The sequence below is a fragment of the Doryrhamphus excisus genome, chromosome 23 (genome assembly GCF_030265055.1).
Source record: "Doryrhamphus excisus isolate RoL2022-K1 chromosome 23, RoL_Dexc_1.0, whole genome shotgun sequence".
NCBI lineage: Eukaryota > Metazoa > Chordata > Actinopteri > Syngnathiformes > Syngnathidae > Doryrhamphus > Doryrhamphus excisus.
In genome coordinates this window covers 1,401,235-1,426,374 of record NC_080488.1, presented here as the reverse complement: position 1 = coordinate 1,426,374, position 25,140 = coordinate 1,401,235, and the positions used below count along the sequence as shown (strand labels likewise).

At 46.5% G+C, this 25,140-nt stretch overlaps 1 protein-coding gene across 4 annotated transcripts in view; it reads right to left on the bottom strand.

Moving 5' to 3' along the window:
• LOC131110587 (Kv channel-interacting protein 1-like) overlaps positions 1-25,140 on the bottom strand; it is a 34,986-nt gene that overhangs the window by 8,091 nt on the left and 1,755 nt on the right. The window contains exon 1 of one of the 4 annotated variants that reach the window (XM_058063826.1): positions 19,675-19,876. The exons of 1 other annotated variant lie outside the window; for it this stretch is intronic. In XM_058063826.1, coding sequence (XP_057919809.1) covers positions 19,675-19,744 — 70 coding nt within the window. In that variant the 5' untranslated portion in view covers positions 19,745-19,876. Of the gene's footprint in view, positions 1-8,733; positions 8,994-19,386; positions 19,877-25,140 lie in introns of those variants that run through there. 2 more of the 4 variants (XM_058063827.1, XM_058063824.1) reach the window with 2 other exon arrangements.

Below are 25,140 nucleotides of genomic sequence, written 5' to 3'. Positions count from 1 at the left end.
CAATTGGCTTGTCCAAGCTGTTTAAGCACTTGGATATGAAAAGTGAAAAAGCCATAATTAGTATGTTTTCCAGTATATTTTACAATTATTTCAACATATAACTTTTTTTTTCTATATTCTGTCTTTCATTTGAACTCTAAGCTCCAAAAATGCCGATATTTTTCCTCATAATCTCCGTGACCCGAGTGAGGATAAGCGGTACAAAAAATGAATTAATGAATATAACAATCTTATTTTTACAAAATTGTGACTTTCTGTGTGTTTTGATGCTAACTAGCGTTGCTGTGTGGTAGTTATATACCTCTATATTATATTATATTGATACAAAGAGAGCTAGCTAGATATCCAATACAATTGAACCTGACGTGCAATACAATGCAGTAGCCACAAAAAGCCGACAGGGGTCACTGTTGTACCATCATCATCTCCCTGCTCAACCTAATGAAAGCTCGACTTCCTTTCTGTGTGCAGCTTAATGCTGTATCAAGGGCAGCATTTAATTTAATTTGATAGGCATTGAAACGACGCTCAGTCATATAAATACCACTTAATAAGGATGGCAAATGCATTCAGCGTTTATCTCCCGGTAATGGTGTGTCTTTTGTTTGCCGTGTAGAAATCTGCAACACTCTCTCTTCCCCTGGCGTTGTGATTGGTGTCATGGAAGACATGAAATCTGAGGAAACAGTGGCATTGCTTGGTGTGTACACACGGTTTGATGTCGACATTGCACATGGGAGGGTTGGGCGAATGAGATGGGAACGGAAAGGTGGGTTGGCCTTTTGAAATAAATAAAATACAGCAGCATGCGTCACGCTGTAAGGATGAGGTGAAACGGCTCTAAAGTACTTCAAGAAAGTCAACATTCATCACGGCTTTTGTTGTATTTGATATGAAACCTTGGAGGAAAACGTACAATAGACCCTTTCTTGGTTTGTTTGACTAACAATGCAAGTTTAAACAGGCTTACAATTGAAGTATTCTTACATTAGGGAACCCAAAAAGCAGCAAAAAGGTCGTACCCCCACCCCGCCCGCCCACGCTCACAAGTGATTAATCATCGCGGTCTTCATATCAGGACTCTTGCAGCAATCAGCGACTCATTCATGGAGCAAATGCTTGGGAATAATTTGCTGCGTGATCAAAATGGCGTACAGCGTGTGCAAGCTGCGGCCTCGCAGGAAATGAAAGCAAACTTTGACCAAGAGAGGTCCGTGTTCCGGAATCAAGCACAAGCTAACACCGTAAAAGCTAATATAAGCCGTGGAGTTTACATGTGACTGAAAAATTCTCAACAAATTTCTCCCAGCGCCTGATGGAGGGATTAAGGCGGCAAAGAAGAGACGGCGCGTGTCGCTTCCCTCCGCAGACATCTGGCACTCTCGCCAAACAAAGCAACTTTCAACTCAACAACAAATTCTTCCTTCGTTTTAGTCATCATGTCTTCATTTTCACAACAAAATAACTAATTATTGTGTGGAAATATGGACTAATAACTATAAAAGCGGCTGCACGGTGGTCTAGTGGTTAGCATGCAGACCTCACAGCTAGGAGACCAGGGTTCAATTCCACCCTCGGCCATCTCTGTGTGGAGTTTGCATGTTCTCCCCGTGCATGCGTGGGTTTTTTTTTCCGGGTACTCCGGTATTCCTCCCACATTCCAAAAAAAACATGCTAGGTTAATTAGCGACTCCAAATTGTCCATAGGTATGAATGTGAGTGTGAATGGTTGTTTGTCTATATGTGCCCTGTGATTGGCTGACCCCGGCTTTCGCCCGAAGACAGCTGGGATAGGCTCCAGCACCCCCGCGACCCTCGTGAGGAAAAAGCGGTAGAAAATGAATGAATAAATGAATGAGTTCTCCTCCTATTTTGTGTGGAAGTGGTAACTTTTTGGCTTCTTGTTTTGTCTTTCCCCACCCTCGGCCATCTCTGTGTGGAGTTTGCATGTTCTCCCCGTGCATGCGTGGGGTTTTTTTTCCGGGTACTCCGGTTTCCTCCCACATTCCAAAAACATGCTAGGTTAATTAGCGACTCCAAATTATCCATAGGTATGAATGTGAGTGTGAATGGTTGTTTGTCTATATGTGCCCTGTGATTGGCTGGCCACCAGTCCACCAGGGTGGACCCCGCCTCTCGCCTGAAGACAGCTGGGATAGGCTCCAGCACCCCCCCGCGACCCTCGTGAGGATAAGCGGTAGAAAATGAATGAATGAATGCGTTCTCCTATTTTGTGTGGAAGTGGTAACTTTTTGGCTTCTTATTTTGTCTTTCCCCACCCTCTGCCATCTCTGTGTGGAGTTTGCATGTTCTCCCTGTGCATGCGTGGGTTTTCTCCGGGTACTCCGGTTTTCCCACATTCCAAAAACATGCTAGGTTAATTAGCGACTCCAAATTGTCCATAGGTATGAATGTGAGTGTGCATGGTTGTTTGTCTATATGTGCCCTGTGATTGGCTGGCTTCTTCACCAGGACTACGCTGCACTTCACATATAGGACTTCTTCCACAGGAATAAGCTGACTCTGTTGGACCATCCTGGGTCTTCACCTTTCATCTAGATCCGATGGAGAACATTTAGGGATGGATGGCAGGGGACGTTTAGAGTCCCAGACAGTGAAGCCATCTCACTGGCTTCCTGGAAACACCAGGATCAACCAGGAATGGTGCAGATACTCATAGTTGAATTTTTTTTTTTTTTTTTTTTAGAACATTTTCTTTCTATTCAGCTGATGAACTTTAATACTATTTTGCAATAAATATTGCTTACTAATATTGCTTATTAATTTGTACCAGGAGTGTATAGTATCTTTATAAATAACAAAAGGTATAACAGAGTACTTGCAGCGGTTATGTCCCCCCCCCCCCAAAAAAAAAAAGTTACCAATGTCGTTGACTTGGGAATCATTAACGATGAAGGTCAGTGTCACGTACGGTTAATGAGGGCCGAGTCCGAACCCCTCCTGCCCCCAGCGTGTGCGCCTATGAGCAAAATTGTGTGCAGCTGCATGACCTTGTTAGCGACTGACATTGATTGTGAGACGAACACACACACACACACACACACACACACACACACACACACACACAATGTGAGCGTGCCGAGCTTCCCATCCCTGTAGAGATAAAGCCTGTCGTTGCTAACTTTTCCGGCCAGATAATGAACTGGATGGAAGGTATTAAGGTAAGATCTCCTGAGTGAGAACTTCACTTATCAGACCAGGAAATCTGAGTCCAGGAAGCCTTTAGTACAAAAGGAACCTTGCAGGAGCGCCAGAGGACGTCTACACTCGTTTCATCGGAGGATGAGGTTAGAAATTAGAAGCGCTAGATGGTATTAGAGCGCTAAATGATGTATGGCCCCACTTCAGGACCGGATCATGTCAAGCAGGTCTCCATAAGCCATCAGGATGCAGGGAGGGGAGGCCCACATTGGCAGGAGTCCGGGGCGGCATCTGTGGTGTCTGCTCGACCTTCACGTAGAAGAAATGCCAGGGAGCAGACGGACAAGGAGGTCCGAATGCCGCCCTTAATGATCCCTGCGGAAATGCGGTTTACCGGATCTCCAGCATGTCCAAATATTTCCTCCTCTTGTAATATTATAACTTTATTACCATAATATTTGGACAATGAATGAAAGAATTAATGAGTTCTCCTCCTAATTTGTGTGGAAGTGGTTACTTTTTGGCTTCTTATTTTGTCAAATCAAAGCTCCTCTACTATAGCGTTATTACATTATTTGACATTATTATTTTTACATTATTAGAGCGTAGGGCAGCACGGCGGTCGAGTGGTTAGCGCGCAGACCAGGGTTCAATTCCACCCTCGGCCATCTCTGTGTGGAGTTTGCATGTTCTCCCCGTGCATGTGTGGGTTTTCTCCAGGTACTCCGGTTTCCTCCCACATTCCAAAAACATGCTAGGTTAATTAGCAACTCCAAATTGTCCATAGGTATGAATGTGAGTGTGAATGGTTGTTTGTCTATATGTGCCCTGTGATTGGCTGGCCACCAGTCCAGGGTGGCCCCCGCCTCTCGCTTGAGGACAGCTGGGATAGGCTCCAGCACCCCCTCGTGAGGATAAGCGGTAGAAAATGAATGAAAGAATGAATGAGTTCTCCTCCTATTTTGTGTGGAAGTGGTAACTTTTTGGCTTCTTATTTTGTCTTTCCCCACCCTCGGCCATCTTTGTGGAGTTTGCATGTTCTCCCCGTGCATGCGTGGGTTTCCTGAGATGTGGGATCGAACTGCTGCTGATGTGTTGAGGTCAGCATAAACCCGGCTAAGCGGCATAGAAAACAAATGGCTGGATGTCCAATGTGAATGTAACCTTAGACGCCATACGCCCCCCCCCCAGCGATAATCAATACCACGATAGATTGCTATGTCACGCCAGGAATATATATGAGCATTGCTAAAAATGAAACGGATGGGGGGAATTTTAGGAACAAACATACCGCCATGCCCGTAACTGCTGGATGCCGAGGGCCGGGAACGCCGGGACGACTTAATAAGCACTCACGGCCGCTAATGGCAGCGTGGGAGATGGAGAAAAAGGAGCAAATGGGAGAAAGAATGGAGGCGTAACGGGAGGAGAGGTATGATGCTGATGAGGCCGCCGCCGCCGCCAGCGGATTGTGGAGCTGGAATGTGAAAGCAAAGGTGGAAAAAGACACGACGGAGGTTGTGATGAAAGAGTGGAGGAGAACATGAAGACGATGCTGAGGGTGAGAAGAAAGCAAGATGAAGTGCCAGACAAGGGGGAGAGAGGAACGTTGCCGCAGCGGGAAAACATAACAAAAGGTGGAAAAGCTAAAAAGAAGACACACAAAAAAAATGACAAAAGAGGCGCAAGGCTGAAGAGAAGCAGGTAGAAGAAAGAAAAAGAAGATGATAGCACTTCGGATCTTCTACACAGAAGATCCATCACAGAAGAACGTCATTTGCAACATCCCAGCTGTGCACGTTATGTCCAAACACGACAACATGGACCACACAGAATCCTGCAAATTGGGTTCCACAAATCCACGGACAATTACACGGCAATTCCAAAAAAAGTCCAAATCCAGCATGGCTGCCATCGCAGCTCTTAATGCCCATTTAGCGGCCCGGTGTCTTATTTACATCTGCTTCCCGTATCGCTGTGTTTACATCTGTTTACATCCCAGCAGCTCTGCTCCTCTGCTTCCCAAACACGCTCAGACACAGCTTATTATGTTTGGAGATTCCCAGCAAGAGAACGCCAATTCACACGGGAATGTGAAATATCCGTCAAACTGTTGCTGAAGCCGGAAGCAGCGCTCGCTTGCCCGGAAAGGTGCAGTCGTGTGGGACATGGTAGTCCCGCTAAAAACAGGTAATGACCACATCTCCACTACCGATGTTGTGACAAGATCATCTCTGACAAAGTGTGTCCGACAACTAGTGCTGAAGACTTTATTCATTTATTATATCAACTTCTGCATCCACTTTTTTTTTAGAAAATCTTGATCGCAGTAGTCGGGAAGTAGTTTGGGAGTGTGACCAATCACAGTCGAGTGGGCGTATTTTAGCGGGAATCACAAATCCAAGGGAATCCAGCTGGAATAGGTGCGGATTCTGGAAGCCAGAAGCAGCGGAGGTGAGGAGAACCACAGGGCTCGCTGTCTGGACCACGGTAGCCAACCAAAAAACTGGTAATGACCACATCTCCACTACCTAAGATCATCTCTGACAAAGTGTGTCCGACAACTAGTGCTCAAGACTTTATTCATTTATTATATCAACTCCTGTATCCACTTTTTTTTTTTAGAAAGTCTTGATCGCAGTAGTCGGGAAGTAGTTTGGGAGTGTGACCAATCACAGCAGAGTGGGCGTGTTTTGGCGGGAATCACAAATCCAAGGGAATCCAGCTGGAATAGGTGCAGATTCTGGAAGCCAGAAGCTGTCTGGAACACGGTAGCCCCCAAAAAACAGGTAATGACCACATCTCCACTACCGATGTTGTGCCAAGATCATGTCTGACAAAGTGTGTCCGACAACTAGTGCTCAAGACTTGATTCATTTATTATATCAACTCCCGAATCCACTTTTTTTTTTAGAAAATCTTGATCGCAGTAGCCGGGAAGTAGTTTGGCAGTGTGACCAATCACAGTGCCAAGATCATCTCTGACAAAGTGTGTCCGACAACTAGTGCTGAAGACTTTATTCATTTATTATCAACTCCTGTATCCACTATATTAGAAAGTGTTGATCGCAGTAGCTAGGAAGTAGTTTGGGAGTGTGACCAATCACAGTGCCAAGATCATCTCTGACAAAGTGTGTCCGACAACTAGTGCTGAAGACTTTATTCATTTATTATATCAACTCCTGTATCCACTTTTATTTAAGAAAGTCTTGATCGCAGTAGCCGGGAAGTAGTTTGGGAGTGTGACCAATCACAGTAGAGTGGGCGTGTTTTGGCGGGAATCACAAATCCAAGAAAATCCAGCTGGAATAGGTGCAGATTCTGAAAGATGTGGAAAGTTTTCTGTGCGGGTCCGTGAGACGGGCCAATTTTCCAATCCACGGGCCGAATGAAATTGCTACCCGGACCAGATTTGGCCCCCCGGGCCTGAGTTTGACACCTGCTATAATATATCTTGACATTGACAAAGGAGTGGTTTGTTTTCCACCGTGGTTTTGCACCTTCCAGCCACCGCGTCATTCCGAACAGCAACACATTGGCTTTGTTAACACTCACAGGGAAAGGTGTTTGTTGTTTACGAGAGCGGGAGCAAAAGATATTCCAAAAGACGGAAGCAGCCATATGCACTCGCTTGGAAAATGGCCCTGCATGTGCTCATTTGCACTAAAAAAAAAACCTGCTAACACCCCCCGCCCCCCCGACCAATAACTTGAGTAACCGAGTGAGCGTAATTAGCGAAAGGAATACAACCGAAGCAGCTCGGAGTTTGCATTTGTATTCCCGAGCATCACCGCTTCCCACGGGAAAAGCATCAAAACATTCCCTGCAGGCAACAGGTCCCCTCCTGGCTCACGCCTGGCTGGAATACCCCCGATCTTATCATGCAACGCCCCCCTCCCCCCCTTTCCGCCGACCCCTCCCACGCCAAAACTGACATCTTTTGTTGCCATGGCGACCGTGCTTCCAAGGTAACTGCAAGACGGAAAAGTGGTGTGTGAGCGGAGTGACAAATACCTCGGACGTGTTTACACATGCGGGCGTCAAACTTTAGCCTTTTTTGCCAGGCTGCAAAGAACCTGTTGATCCCGCCTCCTTCCGTCGTGAATGACTGACACACAGCAGCAGCACCATTTGTCTGATGCGTGTTGTCGATCAGAACTAGCAACACTTGGCTATATTTTAAATGTTGACATAGGAGAAACCAGAAGGGCTAATTCTGGTATTTGTTCCTCGTCAGGAAAAGAGAAAAAGATGGGAGCCGCACAAAGACGGAAAGATCACACACACACACACACGGCGTGCATGTGTGTGTACACACACACACACACACACACACACACACACACACATTGTGTCACACACTAGTAGAAAAAGGTAAGTATCAAAAAAGACTTTTTATCAAAGTACCCTTTGCAGGATGTGTCTAGTTTTGGCATCCCACCTGGAGGGACATTTGTCTTGTCATGAGACCACCATGAGACCACTATGAGACCACTATGAGACCACCATGAGACCACTATGAGACCACCATGAGACCACCATGAGACCACCATTAAAGACCACCATGAGACCACCATGAGACCACCATTAAAGACCACCATGAGACCACCATTAAAGACCACCATGAGACCACCATGAGTCCACCATGAGACCACCATGAGACCACCATGAGACCACCATGAGACCACCATGAGACCACCATGAGACCACTATGAGACCACCATGAGACCACTATGAGACCACTGTTAGACCACCATGAGACCACCATGAGATCACTATTAGACCACCATGAGATCACTATTAGACCACCATGAGATCACTATGAGACCACCATGAGACCACCATTAGACCACTATGAGACCACTATGAGACCACTATGAGACCACCATGAGACCACCATGAGACCATTATGAGACCACCATGAGACCACCATGAGACCATTATGAGACCACCATGAGACCACCATGAGACCATTATGAGACCACCATGAGACCACCATGAGATCACTATGAGACCACCATTAGACCACCATGAGACCACCATGAGACCACTATGAGACCACCATGAGACCACCATGAGACCACTATGAGACCACCATGAGACCACCATGAAACCACCATGACACCACCATGAGACCACCATGAGACCACCATGAGACCACCATGAGACCACTATGAGACTACCATGAGACCACCATGAGACCACTATGAGACCACCATGAGACCACCATGAGACCACAATGATACCGTGTGTAAAGTACACGTACTGCATGTACCACATGTCCTGAAAACACACTCTAAAAGTAATATGACCAAGTTTGATTCCCTGATATGATGCAGCATGCGTCCATGTGTGTGTGTGTGTATATAGTGTGTGTGTGTGTGTGTATAGTGTGTGTGTGTGTGTGTATAGTGTGTGTGTGTTGAGGCAAAACTTGCATGCATGGAATGGGAATGCTGTTATAAAGTTGATCCATGCTTCTCTATAAGATATGCATGCATCACTGTGTGTGTCTTTGTGTGTGTGTGTCTATGTGTGTGTGTGTGTGTGTGTGTGTGTGTAGTCCCTCACCCCTGGACGGCCTCCTCTGCTTGGTCTGCATGGTCAGCGTGCCCACCACGGCCCCCATATTAGCAACGTCGTCGTGGAAACAGGCACGCCTGTGCATATGTTGGAAGTCTGGATGCGTTTGGTCACGTGTTCAGGCGACTCACACACACACACATATACACACACATACACACGTGCACACACACACACACACACACACACACACACACACACACACACACCCTCTCTCTCTCTCTACTCCCATCATCCTATCCCTCCCCCCTTTTCTCTCTCGAAGGCGGCTCTCGACACCAACCCGCTTTTTTTTTTCCCCTCTCTCACACTCCATCTCTCCTTTCGCTCCTCCTCTTTTTCCTCTCTCTCCACTTTTCTTCCATCTCGCTCCCCTGCAACCCTGTTTGGGGTGGGTACCCCCGCCCCCGCCCCCGTCCCCCCTACCGTCCTCAAGCCCAAGCTGGTGATTCAGAATGAAATCATCAGGACTAAATTAACTGAATTCTAATTTAATTTCGGTGCATGTGTTTGATTTGCCCATGAATCCGAGAGTGGGGGGGTGGGGGTGAAAGGGGGGGGTGTACTTTTAACAGCCCATCATGACAAATATGCAGATGAGTACAGACTTGGAAAAACGACTTGAGAGTGAAAATGAATTATGCAGCGTGTATCGGTGACAAGTTGGGAGCAGCCCATGCATCACATCCTGTTTTGTCAAGTTGGGAAAAAAACGCCACTTCCATCCATCAGCGTGTCCTTTCACTCCATCCGTCATGCAAGCATGCAACCATCATGGCCAAAAAGACACACTTTGCCAGATTAGCGCTCAAGGCAGGACGTAAAGAAGATTGTCGGTCGGCAGGAGAGAAGAAAGACGTCAGCTTAAGAGGAGGAGAGGCGACAGGGAGAGCTTAAAGGAGGCCAGGGATTGAGAAGGAGAGAGATATCTAATGGAGGAGTAATAGAGGGATGAAGACAAGTGTCAGATGAAAGTAGAGGAGGTGGGGGGGGGGGGTCGGGGGGCTACCGTCTGCACCAATGAAAGTGCGTTTTAATTACGAGCCGTTCAATACAAACAAGGTCTTATGTTCAAGAAGACCAACTGGCTGGAATGATGGCGTCAGCAGACACAACATTAGGAACACCGCAAGCAGCCTGAAAATGGCCTTTAAACTGAAAATAACGCTGCTTAAACATCCATCCGCCTTCTGCACAGTGGAACCTTGGTTAGCGTGAAAATGGCCTTTAAACTGAAAATAACGCCGCTTAGATATCCACTGACTAAAGTGGAACCTTGGTTAGCGTGAAAATGGCCTTTAAACTGAAAATAACGCCGCTTAGATATCTACCGACTGCACAGTGGAACCTTGGTTAGCGTGAAAATGGCTTTTAAACTGAAAATAACGCCGCTTAGATATCTGTCGACTGCACAGTGGAACCTTGGTTAGCGTGAAAATGGCTTTAAACTGATAACGCTGCTTAGACAATCCATCCGCCTTCTGCACAGTGGAACCTTGGTTAGCGTGAAAATGGCCTTTAAACTGAAAATAACACTGCTTTGATATCTGTCGACTGCACAGTGGAACCTTGGTTAGCGTGAAAATGGACTTTAAACTGAAAATAACACCGCTTAGATATCCGCCGACTGCACAGTGGAACCTTGGTTAGCGTGAAAATGGCCTTTAAACTGAAAATCACGCTGCTTTGATATCCACCGACTGCTCAGTGGAACCTTGGTTAGCGCGAAAATGGCCTTTAAACTGAAAATAACACTGTTTTGATATCTGTCGACTGCACAGTGGAACCTTGGTTAGCGTGAAAATGGCCTTTAAACTGAAAATAACACCGCTTAGATGTCCACCTTCTGCACAGTGGAACCTTGGTTACGCTGCTTTGATATCCAACGACTGCTCAGTGGAACCTTGGTTAGCGCGAAAATGGCCTTTAAACTGAAAATAACGCTGCTTAGACATCTGCCTTTTGCACAGTGGAACCTTGGTTAGCGTGAAAATGGCTTTAAACTGATAACGCTGCTTAGACATCCATCCGCCTTCTGCACCGTGGAACCTTGGTTAGCGTGAAAATGGCCTTTAAACTGAAAATAACGCCGCTTAGATATCTGCCGACTGCACAGTGGAACCTTGGTTAGCGTGAAAATGGCTTTAAACTGCTAACACTGCTTAGACATCCATCCGCCTTCTGCACCGTGGAACCTTGGTTAGCGTGAAAAAGAAGTGCTTTTTCATTGTCACGACAGATGTCCATAAGAACACGCAAGTTGGAATTTGGGCCATTTTTTCATGGGGGGGGGGGGGGGGTTGTGAATAATACATGAGGCATGAATGTTAGAAGGAGTTAACTGGAATTATTTCATACGAGGAGCCAAAATGTACCAGCTGCAAAGTTTGGTACACCTGCACCGAGGTATGAAGGTCAACGCCACCTCACAGCTAGGAGACCAGGGTTCAATTCCACCCTCGGCCATCTCTGTGTGGAGTTTGCATGTTCTCCCCGTGCATGCGTGGGTTTTCTCCTCATTCCAAAAATAACCATGCTAGGTTAATTAGCCACTCCAAATTGTCCATAGGTATGAATGTGAGTGTGAATGGTTGTTTGTCTATATGTGCCCTGTGATTGGCTGGCCACCAGTCCAGGGTGTACCCCGCCTCTCGCCCGAAGACAGCTGGGATAGGCTCCTGCAGCACCCTCGACCCTTGTGAGGATAAGCGGTAGAAAATGAATAAATGAATGAGTTCTCCTATTTAGTGTGGAAGTGGTAACTTTTTGGCTTCTTATTTTGTCTTTCCCCACCCTCGGCCATCTCTGTGTGGAGTTTGCATGTTCTCCCCGTGCATGCGTGGGTTTTCTCCTCATTCCAAAAATAACCATGCTAGGTTAATTAGCCACTCCAAATTGTCCATAGGTATGAATGTGAGTGTGAATGGTTGTTTGTCTATATGTGCCCTGTGATTGGCTGGCCGCCAGTCCAGGGTGTACCCCTCCTCTCGGCCGAAGACAGCTGGGATAGGCTCCAGCACGACTCTTGTGAGGATAAGCGGTAGAAAATGAATAAATGAATGAATGAGTTCTCCTCCTATTTTGTGTGGAAGTGGTAACTTTTTGGCTTCTTATTTTGTCTTTCCCCACCCTCGGCCATCTCTGTGTGGAGTTTGCATGTTCTCCCCGTGCATGCGTGGGTTTTCTCCGGGTACTCCGGTTTCCTCCCACATTCCAAAATTGCCAATTGGCTGGCCACCAGTCCAGGGTGTACCCCGCCTCTCGCCCGAAGACAGTTGGGATAGGCTCCAGCAGCCCCGGCGACCCTCGTGAGGAAAAGCGAAAATGAATGAATGACATTATTAGAGCCCTCCAGACATGACATAGCACCCGCTTAGATATATTTTAGAAAAACGCTGACATGGTGAAGGCGTGAAATTCGAAGCATGATGTAGCGAGACGACTGTCTTCTCTTTGGAAAAGGCACAATATGATGCAGGTTCCCGTGTTGGGAATTCTACCTCACGGTGGGGATATTTCCAAAAACGTCCTTGTCATATAAAAAGCTATCAAAGATTCTAACTGCAGGAACCGAGAGGCCGTCAAAATGATTTCTGCCACATCGACTTTAACATCTTTAGCCTGAAACCGCCATCCATCCATCCTCTCTCTCGCCAATCCCATATCTGGGAATATGTCTCCAGGCGTCCCGCTGCCGCTGCCGCTGCCGCCGATAGATAACCTTTTATTTTCCTCATCTCCACCTATAAATCTCAGCTGGCCGTGCGGCTGTCGCTTCAAATCCTTGACCCGGTATGATGTCTTCCTCCCGTGTCTCCGCTCTTTAATAATACGTCTGGAAAAGTGGAGGGAAGTACGGGAGGGGGTGCAAGGGGGCATATTTAAGGGAAAAGGGGGCAAAGAAGAGAGAGTGAAGATGAGTCGGGGTGGCACACATGGAGGAGGGTTTTTTTGGCAAAGAAGAAGAAGAAGAAGAAGAAGAAAGGAGGAGGAAACAGGCCAGGAAAGCTTCCAGGGGATTAGACGATGTGATGCAGGCGCAAAGAAAAAGAAATGTGTGAAAAGAGGCAGAATGAAGGCGGAGGAAAAGAGCAAGTGGGACATGACAGCATTACATTTCCAGGGTGGAAAGAACATGGGGAACGAGGGGGGGGGAAAGGGGGGGTAATGAAACTATATCAACTCTTGCCGTAAGCTTGATTCATCATCTCCATCAGCACAATCAATATACGGTATGAGATCCTGATGACTCTTCCCTCACGTCGTCTCTGTCTTTATTAGGACGCGTCTCCCGCTTCCATCGTGTTATTAAAAAAGGGAATAATTCATGGACACGCCGCCATTGATCTCTCATCACACGGCGGAGACGAGAACGTCTGCTCTTATTTAGGATTGCATTCAAAAAGTAGTGAAAAGTGGAATTTCACCATATTGAAGCAAACGTGGGGCTGCACGGTGGATGAGTGGTTAGCACACAGACCTCGCAGCTAGGAGACCCGGATTCAATTCCACCCATGGCTATCTCTGTGTGGAGTTTGCATGTTCTCCCCGTGCATGCGTGGGTTTTCTTTGGGTACTCCGGTTTCCTCCCACATTCCAAAAACATGCTAGGTTAATTGGCGACTCGAGTGGTTAGCGCGCAGACCTCACAGTTAGGAGACCAGGGTTCAATTCCACCCTCAACCATCTCTGTGTGGAGTTTGCATGTTCTCGTGGGTTTTCTTTGGGTACTCCGGTTTCCTCCCACATTCCAAAAAAAAACATGCTAGGTTAATTAGCGACTCCAAATTGTCCATAGGTATGAATGTGAGTGTGAATGGTTGTTTGTCTATATGTGCCCTGTGATTGGCTGGCCACCAGTCCAGGGTGTACCCCGCCTCTCGCCCGAAGACAGCTGGTATAGGCTCCAGCACCCCCTACGCGACCCTCGTGAGGATAAGCGGTAGAAAATGAATTAAAGAATGAATGAGTTCTCCTCCTATTTTGTGTGGAAGTGGTAACTTTTTGGCTTCTTATTTTGTCGTTCCCCACCCTCGGCCATCTCTGTGTGGAGTTTGCATGTTCTCCCCGTGCATGCGTGGGTTTTCTCCGGGTACTCCGGTTTCCTCCCACATTCCAAAAAAAAACATGCTAGGTTAATTAGCGACTCCAAATTGTCCATAGGTATGAATGTGAGTGTGAATGGTTGTTTGTCTATATGTGCCCTGTGATTGGCTGGCCACCAGTCCAGGGTGTACCCTGCCTCTCGCCCGAAGACAGCTGGGATAGGCTCCAGCACCCCCCGCAACCCTCGTGAGGAAAAAGCGATAGAAAATGAATGAATTATTATTATATATATATATATATAGGTGATATTAAAAAAAACATGAAAATATTAGTTTTCAAAGTGAGCAATTTGGGTTTTTCCCACTTTTGACGTAAAAACGACACGTTTAGTTCCCAATCGAGCCGCCTGCGTGACCACGTGCGCTCGCAAAAAAGCCCCAAAAAGTGCCCATGGTTTTCCCTCCCCAGCTTGCGTCTAACAAAAGGCCTGCAGGCGAGTGAGGAGGCGAGTGAGGAGGCGAGCGAGGAGCCGAGCGAGGAGGCGAGTGAGGAGGCGAGTGAGGAGGCGAGCTGTCTCCAGAGATAAATCACATAGACAATGTTGTTGATCTATGATAAACACGACAAAGAGTTTGTCTCCGAATATTATGCAAATGTATTGTGGGCGGCATGAAATATGAATGTGGATTCATACGCTAAAGACGACGGAATGAACTGGATCCTTGCTAACGGTTTACATAGCGACTCTGCTCATCAACCAAAGAAACCTGCTTTAAATGCTGCCTAGCGTCCATTAAAGCCGCCCTAATTGGTGCACTTCTTTTGATGTGCAAGGCCGAGAGAGAGGGGCGGATACTAGAAAGACCATTAAAGACACTAAATTCCAACTCTTTAGCCCTGCAGCACACACACACACTCACACACACACACACACACACACACACACACACACACACCGATCACGACATGATTGTGCTTGAAACAAAAAGATGTTGGATTACTTCCTCTGTCCTCGGGAGAATGAAACCACACGAGATAAACACAAAACGAAGCGGCCAAGATCACGACAGGAGCAGCTCGGGGAAGATAAGCCTAAAAACTTGAACCCGAGGAGAGGGGGGGGGGGGGGGGGGGGAGACGGGAGTTGAAATGAGGTGAAAGCAAGCGAGACAAAGTGTTAACAATCCACTTGGCGAGTGGAGAGAGGAGAGGAAGGGACGGCCAAAGGGACGGCCAAAGGGACGGCCAAAGGGACGGCCAAAGGGACGGCCAAAGGGACGGCCAAAGGGACGGCCAAAGGGACGGCCAAAGGGACGGACGGGGAAGTGAAGGTGTTGATGTCTCCGTCACGTATAATAATATATAACCTTGGCTGCTTGCATGTCTTCATTAACCACGAGCTAATTACTGTTTGACATAAATTACTTTTGTTGTTAGTCTTCTATTGTTTGTACCTTTAACTACACTAACACTGGCATAACATAACATAGCTATAGCATAACATAGTTATGGCATAGCATAGCTATAGCATAACAATAGCATAACAATAGCATAGCATAGCACAGCACAGTACAGCATAGCATAGCATAGCATGCTATGCATTTGTGTACCAGTACCCCCGACTGGGATAGTGTAGCATAACATAACATAGCATAACATAGCGTAACGTAGCGTAGCAATAGTATAGCATAGCATAGTGTAGCAATAGCATAGCGTAGCATAGCATAGCATGACATAAGATAGCAAAGCATAGCATAGCATGCTATGCATTTGTGTGACAGTCCCCCCGACTGGCATAGCATAGCATAACATAACATAGCATAACATAGTGTAGCAATAGCGTAGCAATAGCATAGCAATAGCATAGCGTAGCATAGCATAGCGTAGCATAGCATGACATACGATAGCATAGCATAGCATAGCATGCATTTGTGTACCAGTCCCCCCCGACTGGCATAGCATAGCATAACATAACATAGCATAACATAGTGTAGCAATTGCGTAGCATAGCATAACCAAGCATAGCATAGCATAACATCGCGTAACATAACGTAGCAAAAGCATAGCGTAGCATAGCATAGCATAGCATAACATAGTATAATAATATAAGGAAGCCCACTACGCGTTGCTGACTGCTAAATGACCCGCCATGGGGCCAAAAGAACATGTTTTATGTATTTTATGTGGATCAGATGAATTGGATTGCCATGATTCCGTACAGAAAGACTTGGGTTGTTTTTGTGGATCTTTTGGACCGAATAAAAGTTTGAACCACTGTACGCGGGGGGGGGGGGCGGAGGGGCGGGGGCGGATTCCCAATGGGCCGATCAATAACGGGACGGATTGACAACCGTTTATTTATTTATTCATTTTCTTGCTGGGCCCTGCCTCGGTAACTATGGTAACCAAATCTCCCGGGGCGGGTGGAGAACACGCTACCGCAGGCAGAGGGGGTGAGTGGTTGGCACAGTTAGGGCGACCCCACTCTAACGTGGAAGAGGCGCTGTTGTGCATGGGTGGGGAGGGACGCTTCAGGGGGTGCATTGACGGCAAATGTGCAGAGGGCGCACACCAAAACTGTGTTCCTCTCAGTTAGAAGATCTGAACCAGAAGGTCCAGGGGCCACATTTGTGTACCAGTCCCGCCCGAGTGGATTCACTACGGAAACATCGACGACCATCGGCGTCATGTGACTGCGTCTGAGTCAGAGTGATGACGTGGAGAAAAGTGAACTTTTTAGAGAAACAGGCACAGAATATTAATTTGATGGATATACTTGAAAAAAAATTATTATTATTATTATTTTTTTAATCATTTTACCGCATCGTTTCTCTTCCAATTACGGTAAGCAAGGCTCATTGAAAAACTGCACCGCTGAACTACGATTCCACAGAAGCTTAGCAAGACACCTGTTGCTAGGCAGAGTTTAAAGCAGTGGTCTCAAACACGCGGCCCGCGGGCCAAATGTGGCCCGCAGGACACTAGTTTGAGGCCCGCGCAAGTTTGATATGGATGCTGTATGGTATCATGTACCCAGAAAAAAATATTACGTTTGATTCATGTTCATGTTGAAGGTTAAATAACTGTTAATAGTTATCCTCCCGATCCGTGTGGAAGTGGTAAGTTTTTGGCTATTTAAGTTGAAAGGAAATAACTTGAAGGCTACCAGGGGCCACATTTGTGTACCAGTCCCGCCCGAGTGGATTCACTACGGAAACATCGGCGACCATCGGCATCATGTGACTGCGTCTGAGTCAGAGTGATGACGTGGAGAAAAGTTAACTTTTGGGTGCGTTTTGAAACAGGAAGTGCTGCCCTGCTTTCATTTGACGACTTTTTTTTTTTTTTTTTGCAACAGAGCAGCAGATGGTGACACACACACACATTTAGTGAAGCTCCACCCCCTGGAGGAGCAACCTTGCCTCCTCTCTCAACTTTTCTCCGACGTTCCCTCCCTCCCGGACTCGTGCATCCATGGCCTCCACGCGCCTCACGGTGCTCACTTCAAAGCACGCGTGTTGCGTTTGGAGGCAAAAAGACATCTTTATCTTGCTTTGTAAGCATGCGTGCGGCCCACTTCCACAAAGCCGTGATGTTTCATTTATCTTCATGCGCTTCTCGCACTTTGTTTTTCCGGGCGGGGAAAAAAAAAAGAAAAAAAAAACCTCCACCTTGAAAATGAGCCTCGGGTGCCTCGTTTTCGGCAGCCATCTCAAGCATCTGCTGAGAGCTGTTGCCATGCGATGAAATGAGGCGCGGGATGGAAATTAAAATAAACAACCCACGCAGGAAGCTATATTTGCACGTATTTCACTCAGGCGGTCCGTACACGTCCCTGCTGTGTGTGTGTGTGTGTGTGTTCTGGCACTCCTGTTGGACTTGAACCCAGCAAAGGTGGACACATGGAAGGAAATGTCGGCATTTCCTGTCCTCCTGAGAAACCATCCAGCAACGATTTTGACATACATGTCATGTAAACATGTGATGGAACGGTCCCACTAAAAGGCATCAAGACCCCCTGCCAGCGTTTCCTGTCAAACAGTAAAACCAGAGAGGAAACAGGTTGTCTGCGGGGTGGGAACCATCACCTTGTATAGTCATGCCCAATGGCACTACGACCGGCAGCTCAGCATAAAACTAAAACACACAAGCGCATATTTCACCAAATCTACGGTTCAAACAGAGGACAGATGGTCCTAAGGAGGGGGGGTGGGGGTGGGTGTGGGGGGGTTGGGGCGTCATCAACCAATAATGAATGATTTTTTCATGCCAACTTTACATCGTTTCCCACTACATGTCCCCACATGGTTCCCATAATGCACTGGCTTGTGTAATATGCATGATGGCAGGCGACAACTTCATCTTGAAGACCAAAATACACACAACACGGCACAGTACAACGTAGTACAACCCGACACAGTACAACACACCACAGTACAACCCAACACAGTACACTACAACCCAACACAGTACAACATAGTAGAACCCAACACAGTACAACATAGTACAACCCGACACAGTACAACCCAGCACAGTACAGCGCAGTACACTACAACCCAACACAGTACAACATAGTACAACCCAACACAGTACAACACAGCAGAGTACAACCCAGCACAACCCACCACAGTACAACACACTACAACCCAACACAGTACAACATACTAGTACAACCTGACACAGTACACTACAACCCAACACAGTACAGCATAGTACAACCCAGTACAACCCAGTACAGCATAGTACAACCCAGTACAGCATAGTACAACCCAGTACAGCATAGTACAACCCAGTACAGCATAGTACTACCCAGTACAGCATAGTACAACCCAGTACAACACAGTACAACCCAGCACAGTACAGTACAACACAGCACAACGCGGCACAGTACACCCCAAGACAGTACAACACAGCACAGTACAACATAGTACAACCCAACACAGTACAACACAGCACAGTACACTACAACCCAACAGAGTACAGCACAGTACACTACAACCCAACCCAGTACAACATAGTACAACCCAGCACAACACAGTACAACATAGTACAACCCAGCACAGTACAACCCAGTACAGCATAGTACAACCCAGTACAGCATAGTACTACCCAGTACAGCGTAGTACAACCCAGTACAACACAGTACAACCCAGCACAGTACAGTACAACACAGCACAACGCGGCACAGTACACCCCAAGACAGTACAACACAGCACAGTACAACATAGTACAACCCAACACAGTACAACACAGCACAGTACACTACAACCCAACAGAGTACAGCACAGTACACTACAACCCAACCCAGTACAACATAGTACAACCCAGCACAACACAGTACAACATAGTACAACCCAGCACAGTACAACCCAGTACAACACAGCACAACGCGGCACAGTAGAACCCAACACAGTACAACACAGTAAAACCCAACAAACTACAACATAGCATAGTACAGTACAACACGGCACAGTAGAACCCAACACAGTAAAACCCAACCCAGTAGAACCCAGTAGAACCCGGTAGAAGCCAGTAGAGTAGAAGAGAGTAGAACCCCCCCCCGCCCCCCCAAGCCAAAAGGACAGCAGGTCTTACCTTTGTGGTAGCTGACCGGCTTGGACTGCATGGAGAAAGTCCCCATCACCAGACCCATATTGGCAGCTGCTCACCCAGACCTTGTACTGGTGTGTACTGCTGTGTACTGGCGTGTACTGGAGTGTGTATATTTAAGGAAGTTAGTCCCTCAGCCTGCCTGGTGTGTTCAAGTCCAGCTTTGGCTTCTCATGCCGTCCTCCTCGCTCCCACACAGCCTTGCATATTCCGCTCCGGGGTTCGTACGCGCGTGACAGAAAGACAGCGAAGGAAGTGTCAGTCTGAAGATACCTTCGTCTACGCCGAGACTCCAGCTGCTTCTTCTGCCATGCTGCTCTCCTTCAGCATATCTATCCTCCATCCCTCCATTATGGATCTTTAGGGATCTTTAGGGATCTTTAGGGATCTCCTCTCTCCTTGCCTCTGCCTCCCTCCTTGCGAGTCGGGCGTCTGGCAAACAATGAAGCATTGCACACTGTTGCACACACTTATGGGGGGGTTGGCAGCCTCAGAGTGTGGGGGGGTGGGGGGGGGCTCCAATTCAAAGCAAGAATGAGAAGAAAGACAACATCTGAGTACGCTAATTGGAGGCAAAGGAGAAGATGAGATGACATTCATCTGACCCCTTTTTAAAACCGCAGAAGGCAAACGATGCTATGTCGCTTTCACGCATGACTTCATGTGTGTGCTGGAACAGACGGGGTGTCCAAAGACCGGCCCGGGGGCCATTTGTGGCTGGCTATTTATTAGCCCGCGGCATACAGATGCTACACGGTTAGGAACATTCTGACACGCCAACGGGCTTAAAATGTTGGACGCAAAAAATCAGGAATGAGAGAAACAGGCACAGAATATTAATTTGATGGATACACTTGAAAAAAAAATTATTATTATTATTTTTTTTTTTTTATCATTTTACCGCAAGGCTCATTGAAAAACGACACCGCTGAACTACGATTCTCACAGAAGCTTAGCATGACACCTGTTGCTAGGCAGAGTTTAAAGCAGTGGTCTCAAACACGCGGCCCGCGGGCCAAATGTGGCCCGCAGGAGACTAGTTTGAGGCCCCCGCCTTGATGATAATGTTCATGTTAAAGGTTAAATAATAGGTTAAATAATAGCTATCCTCCCTATTCGTGTGGAAGTGGTAAGTTTTTGGCTATTTAAGTTTAAAGGAAATAACTTGAAGGCTACCGTGAAAGGAAAAGTGAAAGTCATCATCATTCCCGATGCGGCTTTAGCTCGGACAACTATTGAGAGGGCGAGCGAGAGAGAGAAAGAGAGAGAGAGGCCATCAACGCAATGACAGCGCCATCAGGTCATGCCACACTCATAGGGAGTTATTGGCGGCGGCGGCGGCGTGTCAATCAATGCAAGCGACACAGCGAGGGAGAAAGCGCCGCCAGGAGAGACTTCCTGATGGTTTGTTTTCCGCAGCACATCCCAATTTGTTTTTTCCTTGCCACGTTCCGGCGTTGTGCGCCGAAGCCAACAACCTGCCGTGGCAGCAGCTTCCTGTGAGAGTTCAACAACAATGGAAACTTTTCCAGCAGACGCAACAGTGACATTTGGGAATTGCGTCTGAAAAGCGGAGATAAGGAAAGCTTGAAAGCGAGGTTCTCTCACACGGACGATCCCATCTTTCCGGGGGGAAAAGTTGGGATGAAAGCAGGCGGAGCAGCCACATTATCTTCATTATCACTGGACTGATTCCGTAATGTGGAATTTAAAACATCTTCCGACAATCTTCCCAACGTTTGCGGAAAAGCTCTCGAGTGAAAACTGTTTGTCCTCCAACATTTTCCTCCTCATTCTTTCCCGAAATATCCGAAAAGAGCCTACACTGAAACACGTTTTGTTTGCATTTGCAGCACAATCTTCATGCTGTAAAATGTTGTTTTTCAAAGTGCTTCTCTCCGTGCAACGCAGCACCCCGGCAACCATAATGAAAATGAAATGCATTATGGGAAAGAGTCAACTCGTATTGCTACCTGTATATTTCTTAGCTATCCTTTGGTGTTAAGTTGCTGTGTGATGAATTTAGTGTACACCCCTGCCTCAGTCAGACTGTTGGCGTATATTGAGTAATTAGTAGTATCTTCTACACCGAAAAATACTTTAAAAATGTTCTTGCTACTGAAGTGACATCATTTTTCATATTATTTCATATTATTTTTATATATATATATATATATATTTTTTTTCTTCATATTATTACTATATTAGTTTAGTAGTTAGCAAGATTAGCACCACCGAAGGGCCTCCAATGATGAGCCATGTGACCATTTTAGATTTTCCAGACAGGATTTAGGAGGCTAAACAAAGTGCTACGGAGCCCGCTGTAGAAAATTAGCGAGGCCAGACTCAGACTCAAACGAGCGTCTAATCCCGGAGTTGAATCCGGGGTTGCGATGGCGCCTCGGGCGTCGGCGCATTTCACATCGGGGGTGACAGAGAGATCAGAGACGGCCTCAAAAGTGAAAAGTCATTCATCAGCAGACGAGGCGGATCAATAATTTCATGCTTCTTATCTTGGTAGACGGAGGAGTCTAGACTTTTCCATTCCAGGCAGTCGGCTGAGACGTCGCTGGAATGTTCGAGCAGACTGGAAGGTTTTGGGAAAAATGAACGGGAAGCGGTATGTCAGTGACGTATGCTAAAGGGCAGCAACAGGCCCTTCCGCTTGGGATAAAGTCCATTCCAGGTCATCAACCATGTTGTCATGAATGCTGATGAGCGGCCGCCATCTTTCTCATCATGTATTCCATATTTCCCGGATGGAGGGAGGAGCCACAATGAATGAATAGGAGAGTCAGGGATGACAAGAGAGGAGGCAGCCAAAAGTAAATATGGCCCCCATCAGATGTTGTGGGTGTGGTGTCATGTTGACCAGCACATGGAGGTGATGAAGTGATGGCAGCCAAGATGGAGGCACAGGCAGCAATGGGAGGAGAATGTGGAGATGAAGATAAAAGGAAGGAGACGTTGAAGGTAAGCAGACAGAAACAAGGAGAAGATCTGTGGTGTCGTCTGAGTCATCACAAGCAACAGATTGATTCACCTGAGGGACAGGGGGGTGGGGGGGCTCAGTGATCCTGACAAGACAAGGAAGGAGGCGTCTCGGAAATGGGACAAACAATTGACTTCACGTCTGCCTGATGGATAAACATCTACACATCACTTATACCAGATTGGCCACAACATAAACACACCATATGACATCACGCCACCAGGGGAGGACTTAGCACCAAGAGGGAATTACTTAGCACAAGGGAGGACTTAGCATGAGGGGAGGACTTAGCACCTTGCCATGAGGGAAGGACTAAGCAACAGGGGAGGAATTAGCACCTTGCCATGAGGGAAGAACTTAGCACCAGGAAAGGACACAAGGAGGGACTTAGCACAAGGAGAGGACTTAGAACAAGGAGAGGACTTAGCACCTTGCCATGAGGGAAGGACTTAGCACCAGGGGAGGACTTAGCACCAGGGGAGGACTTAGCACCTTGCCATGAGGGAAAGACTTAGCACAAGGAGAGGACTTAGCACAAGGGGAGGACTTAGCACAAGGGGAGGACTTAGCACCTTGCCACGAGGGAAAGACTTAGCACAAGGGAGGACTTAGCATGAGGGGAGGACTTAGCATGAGGGGAGGACTTAGCACCTTGCCATGAGGGGAGGACTTAGCACCAGGGAAGGATTTAGCACCAGGGAAGGACTTAGCACCTTGCCATGAGGGAAAGACTTAGCACAAGGAGCGGACTTAGCACAAGGGGAGGACTTAGCACTTTGCCATGAGGGAAGGACTTAGGACGAGGGAGGACTTAGCAGCTTGCCATGAGGGAAGGACTTATCACGAGGGTAGGACTTAGCACCTTGCCATGAGGGGAGGACTTTAGCACGAGGTAAACAGGAACAGGAACAGGAAGTATGCATTTATTGTAAGGAATTGACCCAAATCAGAAAATGGAATATTCAGGCTGAAATATTCCCTGACGCCATCAAAGATTTACACACCTGTTTGTTTTGCTGAAGGTGCCTTCAATGTGAAGCATTGTGTTGTTTTTGTGTTGTGTTGTGTTGTGTTGTCTTGTGTTGTGTTGTGTTGTGTTGTGTGAGGCGTACGCCGACGCCACCACTGACTGTCTCATGTGGAAGATGGAAGGACGGATCCCAGCGGAGAGAAGAGAGAAGAGAGAAGAGAGACGAGGCCAGGGCGTCCTCTCCTCCCCTGAGAGTCTTTCCACAGGAATGATCACCTTGTGTGTTTTTAGTCAACATCCACTCAGTCCCCCTACGGCGCATTAAAAGTCACATGACAGCATGTTTGAAGCCAAACACGCACACACACACACACACACGGATATGCACACAAAACACAATAACACACTTTCACACATTAGCGACTTGAATCCTCCCATTTGTCTTTGTTTGTCGCCGGAGCCACATCCATCCTACTTCCCCTTCCCTGCCGGAATACTAAAAGTGCAATTCCAGAGAATATCTGATGGAGAAAGACGCTGCTGAATATTTCATGTGCCACTTCCGAGACGCGTGCGGGTCTCGTCTGCGCGGCGGAACCGCCCTCCGTCATCGCCGCCTCATCAGCAGGACACTCTGATTATTTCAGTGTGGGGTCACTCGTCATCAATATGGAGGACGACAACTTGGTGGAAAATATATCCACCAAGAACGTGTTAACGACAGTAATCGCAGGAGGTCCTTACTCAGTATGACAGTCTGACTCACAGTAGCAATGCTAAACTCATCACACAGCAACCCAACACTCAAAAGGTACAATACTCGTACCAATATAAAATTAAGATTAAAAATATATTTTAAAGGTCTGGTTTGTGCCCCCATGGAGACGTAAGCACCTCAGATAGGACAGCAGTCCGCCTGCAGCCTGGAACAATCCCGACGGAAAAGTTGAAGAGAGAGAGGAAAAAAAAAAAAAAGAATGTGTCAGAGAGTGGAGTTGAAAAGCAGAAAGAAGTGGTAACAGGGATTTGGTCTAATCTGCGGCACAGAAGACACAGAAGAGCTTAAGAAAGAAGCCCCCAAGTCCCCAAGTCCACCCACATGGGTTCCCTTTCCCTGAGTCCTTCCGGCCTGGACCAAACAGGATTTGGCATTCCGTAGAAGAGGCTGCATGCCGGGGGAAAAAAAGGCATCACCTTGCAAGGCGGCATGGAACCATCAGGATTCCTCCGGCCAATCACAAAGAAGTATCATAGCTGCATGGAAGTCAATGGTACTAATAAGTACTAATAAGTATTTTATGGGACTAAATGGGGGCGTGGTTTACTGGTTTAGGTGAAATAAAAACACCCGAATGGATACTACAACAAATCTAAATGCCACTAAAATGTCTGAAACATCAATTCATTACATTCTTTTCACTTAATATACAAAATATTAAAATCCTTAAAGAAATAATTACGTTATTTCATTCTATTATATGCAAAAGGACAATAAAGGGCATTCTGATTCTGATTGTATAGTAATAAAGTAAGTAATAATTATAATAATTATATAATATATAAATATATATATATTTATAATATATAATATATATATTATATATATTATATAATATATATATTATATTATATATATATATATATATATATATATATATATATATATATAATAATAAAATAATTAAAAATAAATAAATAAATAAATAAAGTAAAGTAATAATATTAGAGTATATTTTAGAAATGACTTAAGAAAAGGACAATTATTTAACATTTCAAT